Raw genomic sequence first — 27,708 nt, forward strand, 5'->3', positions numbered from 1 at the left:
GTGAGATGATTTCAATTGTATATTAATGCTGTGCTATATCTATTGATTTTAGTTTAGTTGTTAGTCGCTTTTGGGGGTAATAAGGATTACCTTGACCTTGACTTTAAAATTGAGATCACAGAAGTGGGGTCTCACTGAAGATTTAATAATCAAGATTAGGTTTGGGTATCTTTATGGTATTGGTGCTAGAAATATGCAGTACAAATACAAATACAAATACAAATGTTTCCTCATAACAAATAACATTGCAAGACAAATGTCAAATATTGTCTACAAAAGTATCTGTGCAAGAACTTAAACTGCAAAATTATGCATTAGAAATTCTAGTGAAAAATTACATATATCTTTTTTTTTACATTTTATTATGTATGATTTCCTGTCTAATGAAATAGTCTAAATGTGACTATCAAGACTCTTAAGGCTACATGATTCTGCAAACACCTTGTGATTTTATTGGTACAGCATGAAGGCACATTTTTAATTCACTGAGCAGCCTTGACCAAAGGAGTGATGAGGCACAGCCAACCAGAGTACACAGATAGGAAAGAAATAATAATAAAATAAAACACTTTTGGCCAACCACACAGTGAATATTAAATGAAGATCTTATCTTAAACTGAGCCAGTTGGCTCTTACTTTCATGATATATGGTCAAAAGACAAATCCTTACTTTCCACATGGTTTAACATGATCCCGTCAGGAGAGGGTGTGATAGCGTCAAGTAAGTAAAAAAAAAAAATGCTGGTAGCCATGTGTACCAGAAATCAAAACCATTACATAGAACAAAAGAAAAAAAAAGCAAGTGTCAGTTGGATAGTATGTTAGTGTTATCAGGCAAAAATCTACTCAAGTGTGGTATGGGTATCTTTAGCGTGGTCTGTACCAGACATTTTGCATACATCAAAAAGAAAGAAAAAAACTGAAACAGCCATCATTTATGATGTTTAGTGTAACACTTCTAGCTGTCCTGGTAAAATACAAAAGAGATCAAAGTTCATCTTTACAAAAACAAGTCTTTTACCTAGTTTTGGCTTATAAAACAGTACCATTGCAAGTGTAGTGTACACATCCTATACATCAGTGCTCCTCAGGTTAAGGCTTTATGAACCAAAGCACATTCTCATCCCAACTCACGTGGAGGTAGAAATACTGCAGCAAGCCCACACAGTCGGAGTAAAAACAGTATTGTGTCTAATAGTAAAAGGTAATTCTGCTGCTGCTGACACCCAAGTGTGAACTGAATCTGAAACCGTGTGTGAACCATTTTGTTGTTTCCAAAAGGCAAGTGAGTCAAACTTTTCAACACCTCCTTGAGATTTGAGCACAAATCTTTTTCCAACGCCACCACGTACCACTGGAGACCTTTAAACAACAAAAAACACCTAAAATGATGGCTCTCTATACACTTGTGACACTGTGTTTCAAATATAAATACGACCGGTATGTCTTTACATTGTAGTGCATTATATTCTGAGAAGAGGCACACTCATTCTTGGTGTCATATGATCCTTCAGAGTTTTTGATCGAACAAACTGAAGATCACGACTCCACTTAAAGCAGTGACAGAAGATACACCATTACAGGCTCATTCAATTCCTACCTTACAGAGACAATACAAACTGTAGAAGAAAAAAAAGTTATTGTGGCAGAGTTACATTAACACTGATTAAATGGTTTGTTTTCCAACCTATATTCAAACTCGTCTCACATCAGTCACAACTGTGATTTAAAAATGTGTGCATGAAAAACTGTCTAGAAATTAATAAAGGCCTATTTTTAGTACATCACAGATTCAACCTCATTGTATAGGATGGAAGAATATCATCTATTACACTTCATTTAATATTCTTCTTTTATTTTATGTTTTCATTATATATATTTGTCAGTGAATAAATTTCTCTGTAAAAAGAAAGCACATGCCATAAATTGTAATAATTCGAGCTTGGCATTGAGAATTGTGCACACTCACTTATACGTGGGCCTGGTTTGCAGCATTGGAAATGCATACACATTAAACATCGGGTGTGACTGCAGTGGGACTGTTGGTCTGCTAAAACGAGTGCATTTAGAGTAGAGGAGTGGGGTTTGTGTGTGTTTGAGCTGGAAATAGTGTTTTTTTGCTCTATGCATGAAAAAGTCTGTGGAGAGTCTCTGCAGGCACGCAACGTGCTGCTAGTCGTTAACTAGTCGATAAACATGGTACTGTGCTCCGTGTTCGCTGGTGGATACTTCAAACACAAAGGCAATGCACAGCAGAGTCTCCTGAGTTTCCCTGTTGGACACCACCTGGCAAGAGACGGGAGAAGAGGGACATATGGTGGAACGAAAAAAAAAATAACTCTGACCAAATGAGTATGTAATCTGATGAAATGGTTCAGCCATATTATTATTATTTTTAGCTAAACACTGGAAAAGACAAAATCAGAAAACTGGGTGAATATATGACCATTATCTCTGCTAACAAATTTGTAAAACAATGTTTACAAAATCTCAAAGTTGGCTCAATAAAGATATCTTCAATGAAAGCTGTGGCCCACATCTCTCTGTGAGGAAATGCTCTGAGGGAGGAGCTATTACATCACAACTTCTCAAGGTAAGTATCTAACAATATTTGTTGTAATGGTCATATAGTTAACTTTCACACACACACACACACACACACACACACACACACACACACACACACACACACACACACACGTAACGGAGGTCCGCGGGTATAGACACAATCACGAGGTCCCAGTTAGGAGAAGTGACAGCGTGTGGCAGTTAGCGGTACTGAAGTTAAACTCACTCATCCATAAAAGATGTGCTAATCAATTTGTCAAGTGGCCATTGGCCACTTGGCGAAACGGTTAGCATCGTCACATACAGTATATACACACCTGTAGTATGGTGAAGTTCTCCAGTACGCTGTTCATCATGTATTTCTCTGGCAGGTGTTTGAGTTTGTGGATAAAGTTGATCATGTATTCACACATGGGCGAACGATGGATGCGGAACACGTACTTCCCTCCTTCCAAATGTGCATATTCTGTCTGGATGGGGAGGAAATCATGCGTCTCAATTAAAACTAATATTGACATTGCCCGATACGACATACTGACATACTTTATGTATCTTAAAATACTGAGCTGATTTTCTCACCTCAACTTTCTCCACTACCTGTTTACCAAAGGAGCAGACCTTTGTAGAAACACTGATTGTGATGTTTTCTGCTCCACTGTACTGGCTGCTCACACCGTAAAAGGCACCAGAACCCTCCTCGATGTCACTGCTCAGGTCAGCCTGGGGGAAAGTAAACAGAAAGTAAATGTGAAAGGAAAGAGCAGAGTAGAAAATGATAAGAAAAAGACTACTAACTGCACTAAATCACACACACATGTAGCCAAATACACTTATCACTCAACATTACTAATATGGCTTCTCAAGCAGATTAAAAAAAAAAAAAAAGTGATTCTGCATGTGTAGGTCAAATAACATGCTTGTAACATCATCAAAGCACCTACTAGTGAATAAGTTGTTTCTTGTTGAAACCATTGCTTTAGCATCACATGAGCTTTGCTTCCCCCATGTGGTGTAGTAGGTTATGACCTCCAACTGTAAACAAACACTCACTCTACCAACTATCTATGGTGCAAATGAATGGAATAAAATTGTTGCACCATTACCCCATGATTCCCTGTCTACTTGTGATGATTTGTCAAATTTTCTGAATTCCTGTGACAAAAACATCGGTCAAAAAAAAAAAGTCTTGTCACTGTGGGAACTGTAGTTTTGTGTACTGACCCAGAATTTGACAAGGAAGAATGCATTATGCGGCCCTTTTTCATACAGCTCCTTCAGGCCTCCCTTCTTCTCAGAGAACTTGTCATAAATCTGCCTCACATCGATGGACTCCAGCACAGGATCGCTGTAGCTTGGGTTCGATGGGCCAATGTGTACAAAAAGATGTTTGTACTGTTGAAAGAGAGGAGGAACAGTAAGAAAGACAGGAGTAGGGGAAAATGTAGAGGCAATGATGATTTTTCATTAAAATTAACGTCCTTACCGTTTCTCTCTCTCTCTGCGTCTCCATAAAAGCAGAGAACTCCAGTAGCCGTAGTTTTGATGAGGCAATGGTTCTGTCTTGCCATACGGGAGCTGCTATAGCTGGAGGGCGAGGTGGTGGGAGGGGCTCATAACCTGCCGAACATTCAAACCAGGAAAACACAATGAACACGACAATCATCACAACAATTTGGTCAAATCAGTTGGTCGGTGTTCGTACAGTACTTACTGATAGGAGCAGGAACAGGGGCTGGTAGTGTAGTGTATGGTGGCTGTGCAAAGGGTTTAATGCTGTAAACAGAAAGATAAACACTGAAAAATGAGCAACTGTTACAACTTAATAAGAAAACTTTCTCCGATTTCACAAACAAAACTGAGTCATCTGCCAGTGATACTTACTCCTGAGAATGTCCAGGCTGTCCTGGCACAGGGCCGGGCCAAAACTAGACAAAGGAAAGAAGGGAACGGGGGTAGATAGTATTACTCAGACTTTTACCCAGAAGGTAAAAAAAACAGATGTGTGTCTGTCTGTGTGTTTGCGTCTCACTCTGACTGGTGGAGGGAAGGGAGTCTGGGGTTTCATTACACTCGCAGACACAATCTGAGCTGATGAGAGGTTGGCTACCGTCTGCAGTGCCTTGTCTTTGGATACCTGGTCCTGAATGAGAAAAACAAAGTAACACACAATGAAAAAGCTCCGTCCTGAAAAACCTCGCCAGAAAAAATTGGTTATTACATAGTCAGCGAAAACTTCAAGGCCAGTTTAGACAGCGAGCCAGCCAACTTACTTCAACATGATGCAGTAATGAGGGAAGACAGGACAGAGTGCAAAGCAGATACAGGGGGATGCCAAAGCAGGAGGGGCACCGCGCTAGCAGGCTAGGAGAGCTAACTGGAGCCATCACCAGTATTTTACTAAAGCCACTAAAAACAAAAGAGTAATGAGCAGGATTTTTGAGTCTGGCAGAAGAACTGCACTGTGGACTAGAAGTAATGTGATGCCCACCACAAAGCATTAAGCCTGAAGCAGAAAACTGTAGATGTGTAACCAAAACTTACCAAGTTCATGGCCTATGGCAGAAAAAACACGATATTAATTAACTTCAGCACACACAAAATGAAAGCAGATCACAGAGTCACTGTTGGGCAATCGTGGAAAACACCTTGCCCACTGCACAGAACTGCTACAAGTGACTAAACTATAAACCTACCTCATCCCACATGCTAAGCTCAAAATCAAAAACATTTCTCTTACATTAGCAGCAGAAGTTCCATCCCGTTAATCTGTGCCGCCTTAATGCCGACTGCTGACATTCATACCAGATAATATACTGACCTGGAAATCTGAACAACTGATCCTCTCCAAATGTTAATTAGAGAGCAGCAAATTAAATGCCTTTGGTGCAAAAATGATGTCACAAACAGCCTTTATAACAGGGTATGGTAAAACCACAAGAAGAGTGCTTAAACAGAAAAGACATAAAGAACTGAGGGAAACGTTCAAGAGCGAGATCAGAACTGTGTCAAGGGAGAAAACTGAAATTCATGAATGAGTGGCTCGTTAAAATCTTCTTGCATGTTTGTGTGTATGCAGCTCTTCGTGTGCATGTACTACAGCCATGTACATGCTTAGGTCAACCATGCCACCTACTGATTCTCATGCAACTCTACCCTAGGCCACAAACTCTGTAAAATAGTCCATTGCCATGCATTTTAACAAAAATGACCAATTATATTACACAACTTCAAATATCGCCAAAAAGCAAATGAATGAGGCCTGTAAAGCTGACAAGCACGCACCAAAGAAAATGTCTGATAAGTGATAACACAAGGAGTTTGCAAAGCCTGAGCCTGCCACACCGCTACACCTAGTGCACAACAGCGCCCTAACAATATTATGATCATGTAACTAAGATGTAATAAGCTTTTTTTCTTCTCCGTCGAGGCCTTCCAGTGCTCCTGCCTTATATGTTAGTATAGTGCATCACGACAACATAGCATGGATGTCATGCATTTAGGGATGGGGTCTAGGAACCTGATCCATTTCAACTGAAGAAGTTAAATTGTGGCATGACTGAATCTCTCATCGAATAAGAAAGAACAAAGTAAGTTGTTTCACAAAACAGACAATAACAATGGTAGATTAAATTACTGCAGCCAATGGACACAAACTCCTCCTCATTTTGCTGTTCTCTTCCTCCTCTTCTTTAATACAAGCTCTGCAGCTGGTGTTTGTATTCAGTTTATGAAAAAACACATCACTCTGTAACACTGATGTGTGATCACAAGTTTAATCTGAATCTATTCGTTCTAAATCAAGAATGTTGACAGTAGCTTGTTAAGTAGTTATGTTAACTGGTACAGACTGTGAGCATTGATATGGCTGCCACCAGATATAATAAAATGTGATTCACCATCTTTGAGTTAAAGTAATTTTAAGCTCACAGTTCACTCAGAAATACTGTACGATAAACCCGACAAAATTCCTTACGAGGTTGAAAGGATTCAGATTAGGTTCAGATAACTGGATTCAGCAATAGATAAAATAATATAATAAAATCTAAAAAAGAGTTCTCAGCTGCCTAAGCAGTGAAAAGGTAGGAGAGTCGGTTCAACTGGACTAATCAGACCAACTAGTTCTTTAGATGTCCACATGATATATTGTTACTTTTATCAGGGGGTGCAGGTCAACTACGGTTTAACAGGAAGGTGCTGTAACACCATGACACAGAAGTCTGAACCTGCCATAAGCTCTGACAGAGACATCTTTGCTGGTTCAGTGGGTCAAGCTGGATCTGGGGGGACATGCAGAGCGAAGCGGCTAGCATTGCAAAGGCAGTGAGCATGTGTACCTTCAGCTTAAACTGAATCTCACGAGACTTTCTCTTGGCCAAGACTTGCAGGTGACTAGAGACCTGAAGAAAGACAGGATATAGGAAAAAGAAAGAAAAAAGAAAAGGAAAAGAGGAGGCGATGTGACTACAGAGAGAAGGGAGAGTTGAAAGAGCGGGCACCCACCTTGATGCTCGCCTGGTATTCTCGTACCCTCTTACGTGCCAGAACCTGAATGTGACTAGACACCTGGACACATATGATGATTTTTTGCAATTTAAACAGCCATCGTCCATAATAACAGAACAGAATCAGTTGTATTGTCATTATACTGGTTACAAATGTGTGGTTTCTATCCTGAATAAAAATACAAGATGTAGACTCAAAAGATTAACAAGCTCTTATTCATAAAATAGGGCAAAAATATATTATGATACACAGTCTTTCTTTGATAGTTTTTGTACAACTGTGTCTCTCACAAGGTGAATGAGTAATTTACAACATAAAGAAAACATCAGTAGACACCAGTAATATCCCATTATATTTTAACACATGTAAATGCTTATGTCTTCAAAAACATCTGGACAAACCTGTTTGCGCGTGCGTGTCTTCCCCGTTCGTAGCTTGATGTAGCGAGCTATCAGCTCATTTCGACCTGGAATTGAAACGTGAGACCAGTTATATTAAAAACACACAAATGTTGTCTGCCAACAAAATATACACAAATGTGTTTTGGTAAGATGCCATGGAGTAAAAAAAGTATACTTTATTCACCCAGTATACCATACATTTCCTATTACTGACCCTTATGTGTGTCAGTGGCTCAAAGTGCCAGGCCTTTATTTGGGATAGGTTTTTATTTCCCATTTCCTCCGCCCCCACTTTAACATAAAACCATAACTTTCCCCAGATTTTGCTATTGTCTTGATAAATTCAGAATAATGTCCATGTCCACATCACTAATTCCATTGGTACAGCAAGAGACATGTCAAATCTTTCCACAGATTCACACACATTAGAGGTTAAGTGGTATTCCCTTTGATATGTGTTACACTTGAAAAGAAGAGATACTCAGAGCAGTGCAGTGGTGAGCATGAAATGACTGTTGTTGAATTAGTGCTGTGGTACATTAAACTGAATTTGTCATGTGAGTTGTTATAGTGAGAAGAACCATCCTTTATTTGTTCATGTAGGTTTTGCCTGGGGCCTTTATTTGAATACTAGCTTTTATGTGATAATTTATGGGTGTCAGCAGGCAGACTGTACATTGGATGAGACAGAGACAGAGGGTCAACATTTTCCTAAAGATCACTGAAACAGAATATGCCTGCTGCTCAAATGTGACCGACAACTCGGTCACCCCTCTGTTACAGCCTGTCCTCACTCAGTATCCACATTATTACAGTACACCTACTTGGTAGTAAACAGTCCCCTTTTGCTGGCCCCCTTTTGTTGGCAAAACAAGACTTGCAGTGTGTGAGACCCTATAATTTTTTTATGATGAACTAAAACTGGACAAAGTCAGTTTTCAAAAACGGAGTTGTGCAATTTTCTATCGAAATGATCTAAGATAGTTATCTGTAACTACTGTGGCAACAGGAAAACGGCTGTTAAAAACCATGATGATAGCCACCATTTAGGTCAAGTTTGATACCGATATGGGACGCTGTTCACTGGAATGCATCCAGAGTTGGTCCTGCTTTTATTTTTCTGTGGTACAGTCACAAAATAGATCCACATGCTTTTAATTACACCACTCTCTTACATTCAACTGCTGCAATCAAGCTCGTTTATTCACTGAACCCAGAAGGGAGTGATGACAAGTGCTGTAATACTTTAATAATAATCAGAACGTGATCTACCGTCTACTGAAACACTACACTGTCCAGCAGTACAGACCAGACGGTCTCTATTTTGGTTTCTATCTTACAATGCTAATCCTCTTAAGTACAATCATAACAAACCTGGCAAGACCTCGAGTCCCCCCATGTTTTTCAGCTAAGCCGTCACAGTGACATTGAGGATTTAAACTTTTTCACATCTACTTTTAAGTTGTACTGGATTCAGTGATCAAGTTTTGGTGTAGAGAAAGAGAAAATCAATTACATTTTCCATCCTCAAAATACACGTGAAAGGAAGCCAGGATAATATGAAAGTTTAATGTGTCTGTGCTTAGCCTGAGGTGTCTCTAACACACACAGACACAAACGTTCAAGCTTTCAATTATGTGGCTGTATGATATTCCCATTACGGACAGCCTGTGTTAATTTGGACTTGGATTTTGCCTTGCTTGCTGGCTGTGCTCCTAAGCAGATGGACAAGTGATGGGAATTCAGGGTAAAAAGAGAGGAGCGGTCATCATATAGTTAACAGATTTCCAAATTGCGGTCAGCACAGACTGCGTGGTCAGCCCTTCTCTCTCTGCCTCCCCCATCCCCAACCCACACCTGATGACCCATTTGTCGACAATAGCAACTGGTGAGTAACCTTTGATTCACTCCGCTGCAAAAACCTAAAGAGAAGTTCAAGATAAAGGTGATTAAGTAAACCTTACATACTGATTCCATTACCGCAATCAATTATTCACATATACATGTGCTCTAACATCATCACCATCACCATCACCATCCTGCTTTCTGGGAAGTGGTGCGATGCTGTCGGGACTTAGGTCACATCAGGCTGAGTCACATCAGCACTGTGAAGTTACCAGAACACAGATTTCCCCAAAAATCAACAAAAGGGGCTGACTCAGACACAGCAGTCTGCTCCAATTCCCAAAACAGGACACATGCACTTTCCTGCAGCCTAGCACCACACCACAAAAGGCTAAAGGGTTTTTCACAAGAACTCAACAGATTTGCTGCACAGCGCCTAATTTACACCTCAACGTGAGAGGATATCGGTAAGATGGGAAGTTAGGAAATACGGCATTATATTCCAAGATGAACTTCCTTTTGTTCAGTGTTATCTATTTCACTTTTCAGACTAAGCCTTTGCCCATTTGCTTCATTGTTGAAAGTAGAGATGAATATCTCCTTAAAAAAGGGGTGTATGTGGGGACTTCTTTAACTGGGTCCAAAATAAAATCAGCAAGACAAAAAATAAGATATAACTCCTAACATTTTAGTAGTGACATATTTCATTTAGAGGATACAGAGTGTGATCCTCTCAGCAGGGATAGCAGGGCGCCAGTGCCAAACATGCATTTTTCAAGATGAATGAGCCTGTTTTTGTCCCAATTTGCATTAATATTGCCGGTAAATGGGAAAATTCAACTACAACCCCTCCAAAATTTAATTTACTAACTCTGGAGTTTTTTTTCCACCTAAGCCTGTATTTATCAAAAAGCTAGGAATAAAGTTGCAGACCAAAGTGAAGTTTTATAACAATTTTAAACATAAGAACAATAGCCATTCAGCAAATTTAAACTTAATTTACTTAAAAATACTATTAAAGATAGCTCTATTGCTGTTGCTATTTATTGCTATATAAGTTGGTTGTTAAATGTGTTATTTTTCACATTAGGTAGACTTATTTTTTAGTCTTAAATTGGTTCTTCGTCATTTAGCGAAGTTCTCACAGGCAAGTGATTAAAGCCTAGCAGAGGTGAACACATGAAGAAAATCTACCAAAACAAACAATATATGACTATTCTAAAGCTAAATCTTTTCTAAGAATACGTCGGTGATGCTCATGCATCTCCCACCACATGTGTATGGGGGACAGAAATTCTTGAATCCCGTTATAATTTATTGAAACCACATACAACACCACTGCACACAGCTGAGACAGAAATGGTGTTGAAACAAACCTTCACTGCACTCTCTAACCCATTAGTTATGGGAGTTAAGACAAATTCATTAAACTACTACTACTACATGAGAATATCATCATATAAACAAGTAGCCCCTGTTTAATGTGTGTCAACCTATGAGTGCAAGGGCAAGTGATCTGTCTGCTGATCATCCTAATTTGGAAACACATACTTGAAACCATAATCCAGGATGACATCATGCTAGTAACATATGACTGAGAGTGAAGACAGCAAGGAGACAAAGTTCAAAGCCGACAGGCCTGGTCTAAGTGGGGGGGGGGGTTTCTAAGTTGAATATGTTATTCCAATTGACAGTGAACATTGGTTTTAAATAAGCAAACATTTATTCCAAGTTGTCCATTGTTTATTTTTTTTAACTATTCAAACTAAAACTGTTCAAAATAATAAAATATCATGTCAAGTCCAGCAGTCTGCATACACAGTCCAATTCGTGTCTGATGAAAAAGCTTTAAATATATTAACATTTTAAAGAATTATATTAATATTGTCCTCATATTCAAGTATATTCTGGGATTGCATAATCCTAATTGTTGAAATGTTTTCTTTTCTTAGTGCATGAAGCGAAACTGAGGTTGATTGTTCCAGCTAAATGATATCAGTACTAAATACAGTACTTCAGTCGCTTGACTGCGGTATCTACATCTATCTACATGATGGAACACTTGCAGACATGAACAGTACTGCATAAATGCACGGCCAACTTTTCTGAGTCGGCTTCATGTTTGAAAAAGACTTCTATTCATTCGTCTGTACACAGGCCTCTGGCAAACTGCCAGTACCGTTTCTGTAACATCTGCCACCTGAATAGAAGCAGATATGCTACTGGAGGGTGCATACAAGTTCGAAATGTACATGTGGAGTATAAAGTAATTCAAATGTTGCTATGAATATCTGTACTCTGCTTGTTAAACATTTTAGTAGATTTATAATATATGATGTGATTACCGGATTAAGGTGATTAGAGTGCACCAAACCATTCCATGCATTTCTAAAGTCAAACTAACCGTTTCTACACATCACAACAAATTTAAGAACTCAAACAATAAAAAGGGGGTTTCTTAAAGTTTCCCACTAGATTGTGTGCGGAGGCAGTGACTGAAAAGTGTGGGGGCGTCGCCTTACATACTGGTTTGAAAATGAGAAACTGGTGGGTTAACAGGAGCACGGGTATTATGTTCTAAGTGTCAGTTTCGCTTTCCAATGTGTGACTGTGTGTACCAGTGGGACTATTCTTGTTTATTGAGAGGGAAGTGGGGGTGGTCAACACAGTGAGTGAGCCCACATTTCCACAAAAGGAGAAAATCCTGCAATGCTGAAACAAACTTTCCCTTTCTGTCGCGCGGGATCACATATCCCGTTCGCCTCTCAACAGACCCTCACACATACACAAATGCATGACACAGACTGCTGCAGGCGGGAATGCCAACTCTCAGCCAAAAAAATAAGAAAAATGCGAGGAATGTTGAGCACCAGCCAAGCCTTTCAATAAAGTAGGAAGAAATGGTCATAATACATCAAAGCGCTGCTCAAAGTCAGCATCCTGAAAGATCCAACTAAAAACAACAAAGGTCACATTTCATGAGTGCAAGCACTATAGTAGTGGTTAGACAAATATGAACCAGTCAGTTGGCAGATACTATGCAACTGAGCAACGCCTGCATATGTTTAACTTAACCTGGCCTGAAATGTCAGGTCTTCTGTTCTCTCCACTGACCCCACTGTCTAATCGCTCCATCACGGCTGGCTGCCCGATGACCTCTCACAAAATTGCTGCAAACAGATCACCGGGGTACAAACCAAGAGACCTTTACAGGATGAATCAATAAACCACTGGCTTCCAAAGTGCACAGAGCAGATCACTACAGGGCTTTGTTGTGGCTCCTTAGGGAGCCAAACAACATCAGGAATAAAGTTTCAGTTTAATACTCTATTATTCTGGGAAATTGAAGAGTCAGCGAGTGTGCACAGATGGGATATTGACTATTGGGCCCTCATGCTTATAAATTATGTTTACTAAACAGTATCACTGTACACACAACTTAACCTAATGTTACATGGCTTTACATCATTTAGATTTCTTTATGAATCTATTTTCTGCTTCTGCAGTTGTGGTGTACCCATACAACCACAAATATGTACAGTGGAATCTGAATTACATGTAATATGAAATATGCTGTATACAGTATACAGTGAAATATTGTCCTAATATTCTGCAACTGTGAGTGATTATTGCAAAATATATTTGTTTGTTCTGTGAGAGACAGTGTTTGGTCAAAGCTCCTCACAAACAACTTTGTTGTCTTTTCCCCTTATGTTCAATCTCAGCATGCAATCACTACAGACATGTAGACTTCAACTTTGGCCTTTGGATTAGATTAGATATTGGGGAAAGAGACTGGATGCAAAAGGAGATAATAAGACTGCTGAATGACAACAAATACAACGTTCCTCACCATACATCTTCCCCTCGTCAGAAAGTATGATCTTCCTCCTGCCGCAGGGAGGGTAGATGGCCAGAGCTTCCTGAAAGCTCTGCTCAATGTCTGTACTCCACACTCCCTCAGGGTCACCGTCCAATCCACGGTCTGCGCCATCGGCCAGTCCCTCTCCATTGCCTTCCTCCTCCTGCGCCCCGTCAGGGCTGCCACGGCAACTCCACTCCGACGCAATGATGACGGCTCCGGCCACAACACACCTTGAACACACAGGACGATATATTTCAAATAACTCTGTAGTGCTGCAAAGCATATTATATAGACTTAGGACAATGACATGTTTCTGATGACATGTCACAGTTTTATAATTTTTGTGGGGGTTTGGCGGTTACTGATGGAAAGTAACAAATGATATACAAATAAAAAATTAGTGCGGGCCGTTGTTTAGCTCACTGGGGAGAGCAGGCGCCCCATGTGCAGAGGCTATAGTCCTCGCCACAGCAGCTCTATTTCAATTCCACCGGTGGCCCTTTGCTGCATGTCGTTCCTCCTCTCCGTCTCCCCTTTTCCTGTCTCTCTACAGCTGTCCTATCAATTAAAGGCCTTCAAGCCCAATAATAGGAAAAATAAGTGAGAAATTTGGCGCATCAACAACAACAGAAAAAGTCCTACTGACAATTCTTGTTCTGAACTCCAGTTTCAAGGCTTTGTTCCACATTAAAAATGCATTAGATCAAAATATCCGCCATGATGAGAAAGCAGAGCAGTATTTGTTTTGATAGCTGATGAATTTAGACAAAAAAGCAATTGCAATCAGCAGGGTTAAAGAAATTAATGCAGCTGTCACCTGGGTGTTTTAAAAATACATTCCAGCTTAAGGGATCTATTTAAGCAGAATATACAAACCCTAAAGCGTATAGTCTGCGCACTGGTGGTAATGATAAACCAAAGTGATTTATGTGGTTTGAAACATTTACTTTTTCTTAATCTCACCAACAGCTGGAATTCAACAATACACACCCCTACACTCACAACAACATTTTGGCAAGGATTGCAAATGCTGTGCATTATATCAGTCTTATACACTTTGTAGAAATTCCACAAGCCGACATGTTTTGTTTTGGTGGCCTGTCAGGTGCTGGTGCACTGAACAAATATTGACAGTATTGACCATAGGTGATCGGTTTGGATGAAATAAGACAAAGTGGAAGGAGATCAGGTAAATAAATGCCTTTAAAGCACACAGAAAGTGCTAGTTGGCCACACACTGTTGCCCATAAAGTTGGAATTAAATATTTATTTTACCTCTTCTCATGAAATGATTGTGACAATATGATTTAGTCTTGATAGATAAAGTGTATGTCGCTTCAAAACTGGTAACTGGGACTCAGTATGTAACCATTGCACATGGTAAAAGGTGAATACTGATGTGTATAAATAGGAATAAAACTAGGAATGTGTCTGAAAACAAAATGATTCCAACTTTATGGGCAACAGTGCATAAGCGAAATTAATAAAGAAGGCGATCAAGGAAGAGATGACTCAAGGGATTCTTGAGAGTTGGAGAGAGACGTCCCTGCTCTGATTGAGTCTGGTAACTTGTTCCACCATGACTGCCTTGTGTGCAGCGATGGCATCGCCAGACGACATTCTTTGGAGGAACAGAGACAGAGAATAATCCTGTATGACTGCATCAGGACGGGAGATGTTCCAGTGCCAGTTTTTTTCCCCTCACACTATCATGATACCTCAACTTGCATATCGGTAAATACAGAGTAGTGACACTATGCCATTCCATAAATACAAAAATAAAAATAGTATGTAGGCCAGTCCTTAATATTAAAGCCTTACATAGCCTACTGAACTGGCAGCCGTTGAGCACACTCCAGCCCGCCAATCAAGTCTGACCAGATTGATGACGAATTGTTTAGTTTCAAGTAATGTTTTGTTACGACTAATCCTCTAAAACACAGAGAGGCTCTGATAATGCGGCAGTGTTCTTAGTAAACAGTTTTATCAGTCTCAGGCAGCAACAACATGCTCCAATAATTTGTGTTGTGTGCAGTGATGGGTACTGAAACTCTGTATTAAAAACTGCCATAGTATCGATAAGCTCTGACAGACATGAACTGCACATGGACTGAAGTTACAAAATATGGTTTGAATTAAGACTGGATAAAAAAAATCATGGCAAAGTATTAGAAGCTGGAAACAGGGACAAGGGGTTTCCCAAAGAAGTAAAAATCAAGAACTGGCCTTGTTGATGGCCACACCCACTGGGTTTAGGCTGTCCTGCTGTACCATATGCACCGTGGTCATGGCCATTTCAAAATCTTCACTGTTCAAAAAGTTAATCTAAATGTCAATGATGAAAGTTATAGATTCTTGCAGCTCTAGTTTGTAACCTTGCGTATTAAAGTAACTTTATGCTATGTTTTACTGTTATCATACCTTTAGGAAAGAACTTTCCTTTTATCAGTATTAGCAATGGAGACCAATTAATCACAACAGAAGAATATTATGGCATCCTATGCTTACAAATTAAAACAAGCATGTGTTTTATATGCATGAGCGCCAATGCAAGGCAAGTAATTAAACTCCAGGGTGGCCCTGAAGTTTGTTTTTACTAATCTACATCACACACACTCTGATGGACTGACGGGACCAGGATTAACTTTGCGGCTGTTGAGAATGGTGACAGATTTCTTGGACTTCAAATGTCTCCACACTTAACCCAGAGTGAGATCAGATTCATCTGAAGTTGTTTACAGGTTCCATGGGTAGAGTATATTAATAGCTGTGGCATCCAGGGTTAAAGACCTGACAAACAAAATGGAAAAACATTAAGAGGTTGTAAATGTATGAGACACTGGCCAAGGTCAATGAAGACACTTCCAGTTGGTCTAGCTATTAAGGTTACACCAGTAGATGGAAGATGATAGATGACAAATTGACTATAGTTAGGGACGGTGAGACTGGTTAATCGTTCTACTCGGCAAAGCGTTTTACAGAAACAAGCTCCAAAGGCAACACTCGAGCCATATGAACTTCCCAGAAGCCCGCAACCTTGCCTGCCTAGGCCACATGAGGAAATTACACATTCTTTTGCTATTGTTGAAGATGCTCCAACTCTCCTCAAAGACAGGCACACATATGCAACATGAGTGCTGCTTGGTGTGTAATGTTTTCCAGAGTGTGGCTAACATGGTCCCGGCCACAGGAGAACCACAGAGGATCAGTGTGGTCACTGAGCTTCCCCTGCTGTGGTGGGCTTATTGGACACTCTCTGCACAGGGCCTTCCCAGTTTCAATCACTGCTGACGGGACTGTGCTGTTGCCATAGAGATTTGACGAGCACTGGTGAGATGGTTAGGAAAGAGCAAAGCTCAAAAGAACATTTTGATATTCAAGGGGAGGAAATGTGTCAGCCTTCAAAGTACTGTGTGGGATGGCAGCAACTCAGAAGATGTTGTCTCTGGGGCCGCCGCGATAAGTCGCTGTAAGCAATCAATGCATCATTTCCCATACATTGATTTTTTTTTTGCAGCAGCCAGCAATATATTATAAACATTAATCACCACACATCTATTGTATATTGTATTGTTTGCGTTCATGTTGCTTGGCTGTATGCGCCACACAGAGTAGCAACAGGGCAGAGAGGGTGCTATGGACACTATGGGAAGTAAAAATAACTTGTGCTGACAATTATTACTATACTTGGCATTACTGTCAAAAGTGTAATAAGAACTTTAGCAAACCACCTGTTCAACAAGCACATAGAAAAGCTAAGTTTTAACCCTTTTACACAACCACAACGTGCTGTCAAAGTTTAGGCAAAACTGTTTGAAAAAAAATCTTTTTTTTTAATATAATTTGTGTGGTCTGACTGATTATCTTAGTTTTCCACAATGCTCAAAAAACTGACAAATTGCTGTGAACCTAACAACTGTCTGAGACAAACCAGCGCCTCCTCTTTGTACCAGTGGTACTTGCTGGGCGGGAGGCCATCAGAGGACAGGAGGAAAAACTGATACTAACTGATGTCAGTGTTCTTTGTGCTTTCTGATCTTCACCCCATGTTTTGATGTTAGGTGTATAATTTCTTTTACTGACACTTTATATTATTTTCCAATGAGCTATTGAGTTTATGGTGACTAAGCTGTCAACGTTTCTTTTGCTTTTATGATTTTATATGCTTTGGCCTGACTTTCGAAAGATCAGCAAATCACAGTTCACCAGTGTTATTTCATGACCACTATATTTCACTCAGAAAAAATGGGATGATTTACTTCATTTTGAAGTGTTATTTATTATCTAATATCTGTTGACCTTGTAGCTGACACTTACACATCGTCAGGAGTCAGGACCCTTATCGCCTTATAATATTCTGAGATGGAAATACTTAACCACAAAGAGCCCGCAAAAGATGAAAAAACAGTGTAATAAGTTGAAGAAAGGTTCATTTAGCAATTATTCTTGTTTTTTACATGTCTGCGGGTCCACAAACAATGACGAAGTAAAGCCAGTGTCAACAAATCTGAAGTTAACTTTGATTAAATCACTTCAGTTAACCCAAACACTGATGCAACTGATATATTTGTTAACAGTAGGCTAAATAGCAAACTTTTGTGTACTCAGTGGTCACTTATCGTACATAATGTAAAATGTAACTCAGTACAATGCAACAGCTGAGTCAGAAAGCCCAAGAAATACAGTAATGTTCAGTTTTGATTGACAAGGCACATTGTTGAGGTTTGTGGTAGTGATGAAATTGACCACATCCCTTTTAAATGTTGTGTAGCTGCATCACAAACATACACACACACACACACACACACACACTTTTCTATTGCAGTGTAACATATTAATGCAACCCAGTACAACTCCTATTACCTGAATAAACATTAAGTTGAAATGAGTTGATTCTTTCACAAACTTTGACCAAAGCATGAGCATATTGTCTATTGATAGGACTGGATTACATTGATGTGTGGGTGATGCTTTAAAGTGGTTGGGAAATGCATCCAGACAGAGTGTAAGATTACTTCAGAGCAATTTGGCCAGGATTCAGGGAAACTGTGAGTTCAACCGAGGCATCATAGCCACAGCTTTGTCACCGAGGAGGCTTATGGTAAATGTTAAATTAAGGACATAGTTCAGTCAAGTCAGATGCAGCTCTGCCATTTTCAACACAGCCCCCAGTGGCCAAAAGGTCAGGTGTTTAGTGCTCTGAGGGGCTGGTGGCTGGAGCTTTGAGCTAAATAAAGCTATGAGCTCAGCAAACACTGACAACAAGACACATGCACATTACGGGCTGTCTTCTACTCCAAGAAAAAAAAAGCAGTGACACTGTGAAGCCTGATTTCATCATAGCACTTTCAGATTTCACCCTGCATTTGAATACTCCAAGTATCAGTGTGGACTATTCAACAGCAAAGTTATCGGGCTGTTCAAGGCACTTTGCATTAACTTGACGTGAACTTAAAAGGTCACAGCTCACACCACTTTGATAATTCAGTCAGACTAATTGTGTTGTGGAGGAACAAGGGTGTTATTTATGCATTTCTTCACTGACTTCTGTTGAACCCGTAAAACCAGTCTCACGTGTTGAAGAAACTTTCAAATAGTATCGAGAAATGAATCCCACGAATCTGCTAGCACGTAAAAAAAAAGAAAAAGAAAAAAGGAGGGGGGTGGGGGGTGAAATGAAATCACACTCAATGGTAACTGTGTGGCTAACTGTGTGTGAGTTGGCAAATCTGCCTTTGGCTCCCAAGTGGAAACAAAAAAATAACAACTTCCATCTAGCCGGGCCCGGTAAGCTAGTTAAAAAAAAACTCTACAAAGACTTCAAAGCGTCAGGAGAAATGCTACTTTCTGTCCTTCGGTGGATATATGTTACAATGTTACAGACAGGTCAGCGCTAACCCCACTCGAGCTGAAATGCTAGTTGGTTAGCTTGCGGGCTAATAATACCTCAAAAGAAAAAAACTCCACAAAGTAACTCAGCGAGAGACGCCTAGAAAGTCACTTCAATTGCAGCACGAGCGGGTGAGTAAATAAAAAAAGGAACTCCCCGCTAAACACACGAGGCACTGAATCAGCATAGTGGCAGCGGGAAAATGCAAAATATGTCAAAAATCCCAAAACTTCGAGCGTAGGCTACAACACGAAGCGAAGCAGCAGCTGCTACTGCTGCTGCGGCGTGAAAGTTGCTGCTGCTGCTGCTGCACACACAACAAAGAAACTATCCCGGAGCGCACTCACCTTACAACGGCTTTCCTGCCCCTGCTCTCCCGGGCACACACTCCTTCTCCTTATGCCTTTTCTTTCCGCCGCCGCGTTTTCTTTCCCGAACCGTGAGTATTTCCTCGGTGAAAAATAAAGTTATAATAACCGTGTTTGACACAGAAAAAAAGGCGGAATGCCAAGTATGAGTTTGGTATGAAATCAACGCGCGGAGGAAAACGCTGCACAGAGGCGTGGCGTCGAGACGAGCACAAGCAAAAGTTTTGTGGGTCCCAACGCAAACTCCTCCCATGACATCAGATTCCTGGTGGGAAGAGGAGAGGGGCTGGGGGAAAGCTGGTGATATCGATGTTATTGTTATCTTTGAAAACACACTAGGCTGACACTGATACTAATACTTTTTAGACTTTATGTTATTTATGGATGATGATCCTGAAACTTTTTAAGTCTGTCTCAAAACAAATGGTCAGGTGCCGGTATGAGCAATGCAACAAAACTGATACTCATATTCAGCCCACCCTAATACACTTTTGTATTGATTAAATAATTGTCAGTAAAAGAAGCTATTCCCTAAACAGAAACACATACTTTTCAAAGTCTTATTAATAATAGGCTATACTGTATTATAGAATATGTAATGCTTGTCAGTGTCAAAGGTTGATCACCTGCACAACTGTACAAAGTAACCAACTGCTTAAAAAAAACCCCCAAAGCTCCTAAAACAATACTGGTTGTATTGTTTTTCACTTGTATTATTTCAATTTGTATTGTGCCTATGCTCAAATTCAGTTGCGTTGAATTTAATTGATTAATTCAATGATTCTTTTTGTGTGTGTATTTATTCAGTGCAACTGTGTCAAGGTAGCTTATTCTAGGTATGTAGGTCATTCTAGCATGAATATGTAAGGCTGCAACAAGCAATTTTTTCATCACAATTCCTTAAGGCCAAGGTAAAATCCCTTAAATCTTTGGCAATGGATAATTAATATACTTTATACTGCTGTTATGTTTTGCTTTGTTGGTAAAAGACTGGTGGGGTTAGTTGGGGTTTCTCTTCACAGAGGCTGTAGGCTATACCTGTATTTCATTTAATATATCAATAGAAATACACATGGAGGGTCTTTTGATTTGCTGCTGGTCAAGCAAGGTGAGAGTGATTAGAGAAAAAGGCTCTGCTTATGCAACCGACATGCAACAGTGATTCTGTTGTACAAGGGGACTGTAATGGCCTCTTGATGAAATGTCACAAGACACACACTCTTATTCTCAAGATTACCCTGAACTTCTAACAATAGACTCCTGTTTAATGGAACAGATTAAAGGCTAACATCTGGCATTGAGTCAGATTAACACTTGTCAGTGAACTCTCTATATTGTCACTCCATTAAGTCCATTTAGGTCCTGCCACTCTCTATCTGCATCTTCTTAGCTTCTTTAAGGTTCTGAATTTATTTGTTGAAATGTGATTGAGTATAAAACTGACACGCTGGGACAAGACAAAACTTAGTGTGGTTGGAAACAGAGAGAAGAACAAGACTGACCATATCAGGCTACAAATATCAATCCCTTGACATCCTATTGGACTGATGTTGTCCTCACAAAAGGCCACTGGAGGGCAGTAGTACTTTAATCATGGATATATTTCAGGCCTAGGAAGCCATTAGGTGACAGCACTGATTGATGAAAATTGTGTGACAGTTTTTCAGAATACATTATTGTTTGAGTACTCAGTTCACCTTTAGCTGGAGAATGACCTAACATCCAATTAGCACATTTTGTTTATCAAAGGCCAATGATGCCACAGAGTCTCTCTGCTCTGCTCTGACCTCATGCCTATAGCCTGTGTCAGGAGAAACCTGGCCTCCTCAATCCAAATCAGTCAGATTTTAAGAGTGGCCCCTCCACTGAAACAAATGTTGCCTGTGAGACATCCCCCAAGGACAGCTAGAGGTGTAGCTGAGCCCCCGCTTCTTATCTTGTTGGACCTGTAAGCAGACTTTGATGCTATCTGTACTTACCGACATGGGCATTCGGGATTAGCAATTTCTTGTTTGACTCCTATGTCACTGGGCACTCTGTCAATGTGTCATGGCAAGGACAAACATCCTTACCACATCCCATCGCTACAGGAGTGCTCCATTGGTACTGGGATCCCATCTTGACACAATGCCCAAGCAGCCAGACTTGTAAACTTCAATTACGCCTCTACTCCCAGATAGAAATACCTAAAACAGTAATAATTTCGGTTGAGGTGTAGTAACACCTGTGGCATTATACTACTTTGCAATAGACATTACTGGCTTGGGGTCAGTTATCGGCTTTTTGTCCCTCTAGCAGTCAATGCTTTCAGAGTTACTTCTAGGGTGCACAACCCTATTTTTGGCTTCGTCGTACAGGCTTATGCTCCTTTCCATTGTCTGTGTTCCTCCGAGGAATTTCTTCTGGCATTACCATCCGTGCACACAATACAATCACAGTCCAGACCGGTCTTGTTTGCGGTTCACTGATGGTTGAACAATGCTAGTACTCTGACAGGATCTCCTCTGCTCACATCTCTAACGCCCAAACATGCCTAACTAACACTTACTATGAACTTTCAGTGCTTTTCTTTGCCTGATCTCCTTGCACTTATTGTATACATGTAGGACTTTGTGCTTACTCCATGGTCTCCCACTGCATCCATCAAGTGTAAATTGCTCATTTGCAAATTGTATAATGTAGATAAATATCTGTATAAAATAAACAATCCATATATTTGGAACAAACAAGACAGATCAAAAATAATAATATTGTAATATAATAATAATGTAGTATTATGTTGGCTAATTTTTCAACCGCCTTTTTCAACTTGCAGAATTGCCTGAGAGTGAAATATACAGTCGACAACAGACTGACTAACATGAGTTAGATTTGCCTGGTTTCTTTTTGACATGTGCAAACATGTCTATGTCTCAACCTGCCTACAAAGTTCTTCCCCTTCTCCAATGAGGTCTGTGGTATCAGTGGAGATCAGGTAGTTAGAGGTAGTTCATTGTCTTACCACCTTATAGACACACTTAAAAGTGACTAATAATACGAAATAAGAATAGCAGCAATGCATCTTGACTTTGGCATGAATTTTAAAAAGGTCCCATCCCTCATTATTATATTATTTATTTTATCAATCTTAAGTTCAAGTAAGATAAACTGGGAATGAGCCTCAATCTATCTTTCTTATCCTTCAAATTCCACCCCTGTCTCACTCACTCAGAAACTGGCTGGAGGGCAGGCTCCTCAGGATTATTACTTTAAGCCCCCAGAGGGGTGAGGCTGCTCTTCGAGCTGGAAAAAAGAAGAAGAAATTGAATGATCATTCCAGAGCTCCCTTCCTTCTTCATTACTCTCTTTCTTTCCAACCTATTTGTCACTTTTGCTTGACTTTATATTGGAGGCAAATGGGTTTACTTGTTTGACGATTTGACCATTTAGTAATACTGATAAAATACGAAATACCCATGATTGTCCAAAGCCCATAAACACTCATGTTTGTACATACAATGTTAAGTGTAAACGACTTGGCTTATCTCATAAAACTCAACTCACCACTGCATAGACGACTGTTTAAAGGGTCACGTTTAAAATAAAATAAAATGGTACCATCATCAGCCCATCAAGCCTGCAGCTGTAAATGTTATTAAGCAGTTCATAAATGGAGTTTGGTCCAGATGTCCTGCAGCCCTTTCCCAGAGGGTAAGTGTTTAAACGGTCCATTGAAAGGGTATCCATAAATGATTAGTGGAGGAGCTTTTTTTTTTTTTTTTTTTTTACATCCAGACAACCCAACAGTATTAATGTCTTATAACATACCTATAAAGCATTAACCCATAATTTATCTACCTTTAATAAAGCTATTACTTACAGTTTAGAAACACTTCATAAATAGGCTATTATCAGAAAGTGGAATCAGCAATAAAAACTGCTTGTTGGTGACATATCCATAGAGCTAAACTGTACAGTCTCTACTATAAATATAATTCATGCCCTTTAAAGAAGAGTAGGTGAAATAAAATAATTTGTGAGGAAAGTGAGACTGTCTCACAAATTGCATTTACATTAATTTGCCAGTAGATGGGGTACCCCATCTTTCCTCAGTGAAAACTGCCCAGGACAGAAGTTTAACCTAAGCCACTGACAGGAAAATAACAAAGACTGTTAAATTACATCACATCTTTAATACAACTGACACCATCTTTAAAGGGTTTATAAGGTGGAATAAAAGGGTTAATTAATAGTAATACATAATGTACTAATGCTTTTCAGGCCAGTTACAAGCCATCTAAGAATCACTCCTGGGTTACCCAGTTGTGGAAAATGTTGATTTGCTTGTTAGTAAGACTCCTCCAATAGACTGTTTGACCCCCGAAAGACATTCAGAAACAAAATCAATTTCAAATAGCTAATCAACACTGACAGACTGCAAACTTAGTGAATATTAGAAACTTTTCTTAATAATATAGTAACAATTATATTTATGGGTGACTGATTCAATTTGCTATTGACAAAATGAGAAACCAACACATCTCAATGTCATACTAAGAATTAGACTGTAAATGTATTGATGGTAAATCATACAAAAAATATTCAGATATGATCTCTAACTGCAACCAAGCTTACAACTTATTTATAAAATAATAACAAATGATCTATTGAGATTGAATCTTATCTTATAAACCCTTCATACATTGGGCCTTATCAAGAACAAGAGGTCTAGCAGTATAGATTAATTACTGGTCCTTGCCTAAAAAAAAAAAAGAAAGAAAAAAAAAAGTTGAATTCATGGCAGGCCCTGGTCCAGACACTAACCCATTTAAACTGAGTCTTTGCTATCACTGTCCATAAACCAGTTAGAGCAACATAAACACGGCATCCACCGGTGAAACAGCTAATGCGACACCCTACACACCCACTATCCAGCCGGGAAGGTTTGGACCTACCTATTGGTTCGACCGTCTTTAACACAGGTCCAATTAATTTAGAGACGTTCGCACAATGAAGTGCGCATACAGTCCTCAGACCAGACGGTATGGTTTAGACTCACTTTATGTCCAGTGCCAAGACGTACCCACCCAGGTAAGACACTTATATAAAAGGACTGGAAAGGTTTGTTTTTGCTTAAGTGGTTGTTTTACATTTAGCATTTTATGAAAACCTCGCAAACACAAAATGCTTCTCCAATACACGTCCAAAAAGTGAGCAAGCTAGTAGCTTAGGCTAGTAGGCCTAACATTTAGCCACAAGGTGATTTATAAATGATAATGGGAGTAAAAATCGTTAATTTAACAGGATTTGTGGCTTTAATGAAATCATATGCAAAAAAAAAGAGCTATGCTTGTGGAGAATATAGACATCAGTATTCTTGCATATCATTACCCTTAATGACCTAATGTTGGCCCATTAATTTCATATCTTTATTAAGTGTTTCACAAAGCTGAATGTTATTGCAGGGGAGACAATAGCATGATTTGACATTAGAAACCATGGTAAATGGTAGAACAGTTTTATGAGCTTCAAAAAGTGCAGATACTTAATGTTTTGAGTTACTTAAAGTACAAGTAAGAAGTCACCATGACATAAGGCCTGATCTCTTTAACTTTGCTCAATAAATTGCTCCATAATCATTCAAATGTACAAAGCAGCAGGTGAGCAGGATACTGTTTCTCAGTAACTGTGTGTAAATCAGTGACAATTAAATGTTCTCATGTGCGTGTTTGAACAGCCAAGCTGTTCACGTTATCGATACCAGGAGAAATAACAAAGTCAGTGTGTCCCTGTGTGAACTGGGTGTGAGCAGTCAAACGCAGCGTTATCAGATTCAGCTGTCACACTCAGTTAAAGGCAGAATAACTAACACAACTGTGGCTCAGCCTTTTTTAAACTCTGCATGATGCCCTGAGCAATGATTAGCTTGTATTCTTTTTTTTACACATTATCCACTGTGCACGTTGCTTCATTGAAAACTCATTATAAATACTTGAAGGAGTGCAACAAACTGCTCTCTTCCTGCGTGGGCTAGTGTGAAATAAAAATGGTCGCTGTGCATTCAGAGTACATCTGCCTCCACAACTGTACAGTACAGTCGAGCTGTGACTATATTTGTCCTCCCCTCCTCTCTCTCTCTCTCTCTCTCTCTCTCTCTCTCTCTCTCTCTCTCTCCCTCCCTCCCTCTCTCTCTCTCTCTCTTGCAAGGGGACAGCAGAGTCAAGAGTTGGACGGCTGCCAAAAGAGGCCGGCCCCGCCATGCAGCTGAAACTTTTACAAGCCAAGCAGGAAGAGACACAGAGAACGATCGAAGAAGAAAAGGAGGAAAAGAAAAAGTGAGATAGACATCTGAGCTCTTTTCTCTCCCTCTCCCTGTCTCTCCTCTCGGTGTCTGCCTGTCTCTCTTTCTTTTCTTATTCCTTGTTAAAGCCATACTGTATTTGCCCGCCTTCGTTGGCAGGGGGTAAGTGTAGGGCTGGAGGACAGGACGGGAGGGGAGGAGAGGAGAGGGTGGGGGACTTTGGGTTCAGAGAGTTCAGCTGAGGAGAGAAATAAATTCATAAACAACAAAGGAGACGTGACGTCAGGTTGAGGGGCTGTCCAACCTGCTGGCTGAATCTGAGCCTCCATGGAAGAACCGGATTGTTCGCACCACATGTGTGTCTGTGTGTGTGTGTGTGTGTTCGCGCGCTTGTGTACAGTATGAATGCGTGTGTGTTTGTGTGTGTGTGTGCTCATTGTCCTATCTTCGAGAAAAGGCTCATGCGGAGTTTGAGCCGTGAAGCTGGACTATTGTGGTCTGTTTTGTCTCTGTGGTGGGTGTTTGAGGACTGGCAGCACCCTCCCAATGTGTGTGTGTGCCTGTGTGAGTGTGTGTGTGTGTGTGCTGATCGGTTTGAGGACTCGGTAACTCAGGTATTAACGGCATCTACAACGAAAAATGACCTTGTCAAGGACAGAACAAGGTTTGTTTTTTTTTTGGTCTTAATGTAATTGTTGTGAGCCGTGAAGGAGAAACAGTATTCGTTTGCATTTCGATGGTAAAAAGTGTTCCTGTCTTTTAGAGTCACACTTCACATTTTGAAAACGATGTCAGCTCAGAGGTGCGCTCTGATTGGTTGGCTGCGCTTGGGATACCCGCTCAAATGCCAGTGACTGGTCCGTGAGCAGGATATAGAGAGTGTTGGCCATTTCTATCTAACAGATGGATTTATGTTTTCTGTCTTAACGATTGAGGTCATCTAGAGGCAACAGCTCGCTGATCCAGAATCTGCATTGGTGTTCAAGTCTCTTGCTAGTGTGAGAAATCAAAGGGGGACCTGGGAAAAATGCCAAAGGATGAAAAAAAAAAGAAGTGACATTCTCTGAGATATCCACCCTCCTCGCTCATTGATTCATTTAGCTTAACTCCCTCAAACCCCTCCCACCGAGGAGGGCCGATATTATCCCCGGTGGAGGGAAGGATGGAGGGAGACGCGGAGAAAAAGCAGACAGAATAAAGATGTCGAAGAAGACAGTAAGTCCCTCAGGACTCCTCTTTCGGGCGAGAGAAGTTTGCAAGAGAGTTTTGAGTTTGAATCTGAAGCTAGTTTGTGGGCTTTTTTGGATCAATCGCTTAGCTGTGGCAATATAGTCAGATGAAACAACATGGCAGAAGAGTCAGGATCTGTTTGTCTCCCTCGCCATCTGTCTGTGGTTGTAACATAGTCTGTTCGGTACAAGGCGAAAGGTGCAGTTTGGATGTTACAAGTCGTCCGTGCTGTCCCACAGCTTTGTGCCACTGCTCACGACAGTTTACGCTTCTTCTCTTTCTTTTTCTTGTCTTTCACTGTCTCACTGTCTTTCTTAACTCTTTTTCTCTGACTCCTCCTCTTTCTGTTCCCCCTCTCTCGCTACAGCATGTCCCTCCCTTCCTCTTTCTGTGTCTCTACCCCCCCCCCACCACCACCACCACCCCACCCCACCCCTCCTTTTTCTCTCCTTCCCTCTTGGCAGCAGTGCCAAAGTGGGCAGGCGGACCGAGGCAAACACAGCACAGGGCAGAGCAGAGGGCGATACAAAGGCTGGCGAATTGATTATGTGTATGTTTGTGTTTTGAACTGTCCTGTGACTGTGCGTTTCGCGTGTCTCTCTCGTTTTTGATCGTAACGCAACTGCATGTACTGTGAGTCCGTCGCAAGTCTGTTTTGGAGCTGTTCTCCTTTTTTCCTGTGCACACTGTGGGTTGATACTGTGGCTTGTGTGTGTGTTTTCTGTGTGCGTGAGCGTGTGTGTTATAGAGCCGTGTGT

General features: G+C 40.4%; 1 protein-coding gene across 6 annotated transcripts; it reads right to left on the minus strand.

The window, feature by feature from the left end:
* Positions 1-429: 429 nt before the first annotated feature.
* On the minus strand, positions 430-19,634 carry tead3a (TEA domain family member 3 a). Of its 6 annotated transcripts, none has more exons than XM_085782114.1 (13): positions 19,420-19,634; positions 13,171-13,412; positions 7,473-7,537; positions 6,903-6,965; positions 5,110-5,121; positions 4,598-4,708; positions 4,450-4,493; positions 4,280-4,341; positions 4,052-4,185; positions 3,790-3,960; positions 3,148-3,288; positions 2,886-3,038; positions 430-2,286 (listed from the first exon to the last, which is right to left on the minus strand). In XM_085782114.1, exons 2-13 carry the CDS (start codon positions 13,175-13,177, stop codon positions 2,173-2,175), a joined length of 1,077 nt encoding a protein of 358 aa, XP_085638240.1. In that variant the 5' UTR covers positions 13,178-13,412; positions 19,420-19,634; the 3' UTR covers positions 430-2,172. The 6 variants fall into 6 exon arrangements, with proteins under 6 accessions (XP_085638240.1, XP_085638239.1, XP_085638243.1 ...); XM_085782113.1 differs by lacking the exon at positions 6,903-6,965 and adding an exon at positions 7,069-7,131; XM_085782117.1 differs by lacking the exon at positions 19,420-19,634 and adding an exon at positions 7,069-7,131.
* Positions 19,635-27,708: the final 8,074 nt, after the last annotated feature.

Source organism: Trachurus japonicus, chromosome 7 (genome assembly GCF_045865225.1).
Source record: "Trachurus japonicus isolate A0001 chromosome 7, Traja_1.0".
NCBI lineage: Eukaryota > Metazoa > Chordata > Actinopteri > Carangiformes > Carangidae > Trachurus > Trachurus japonicus.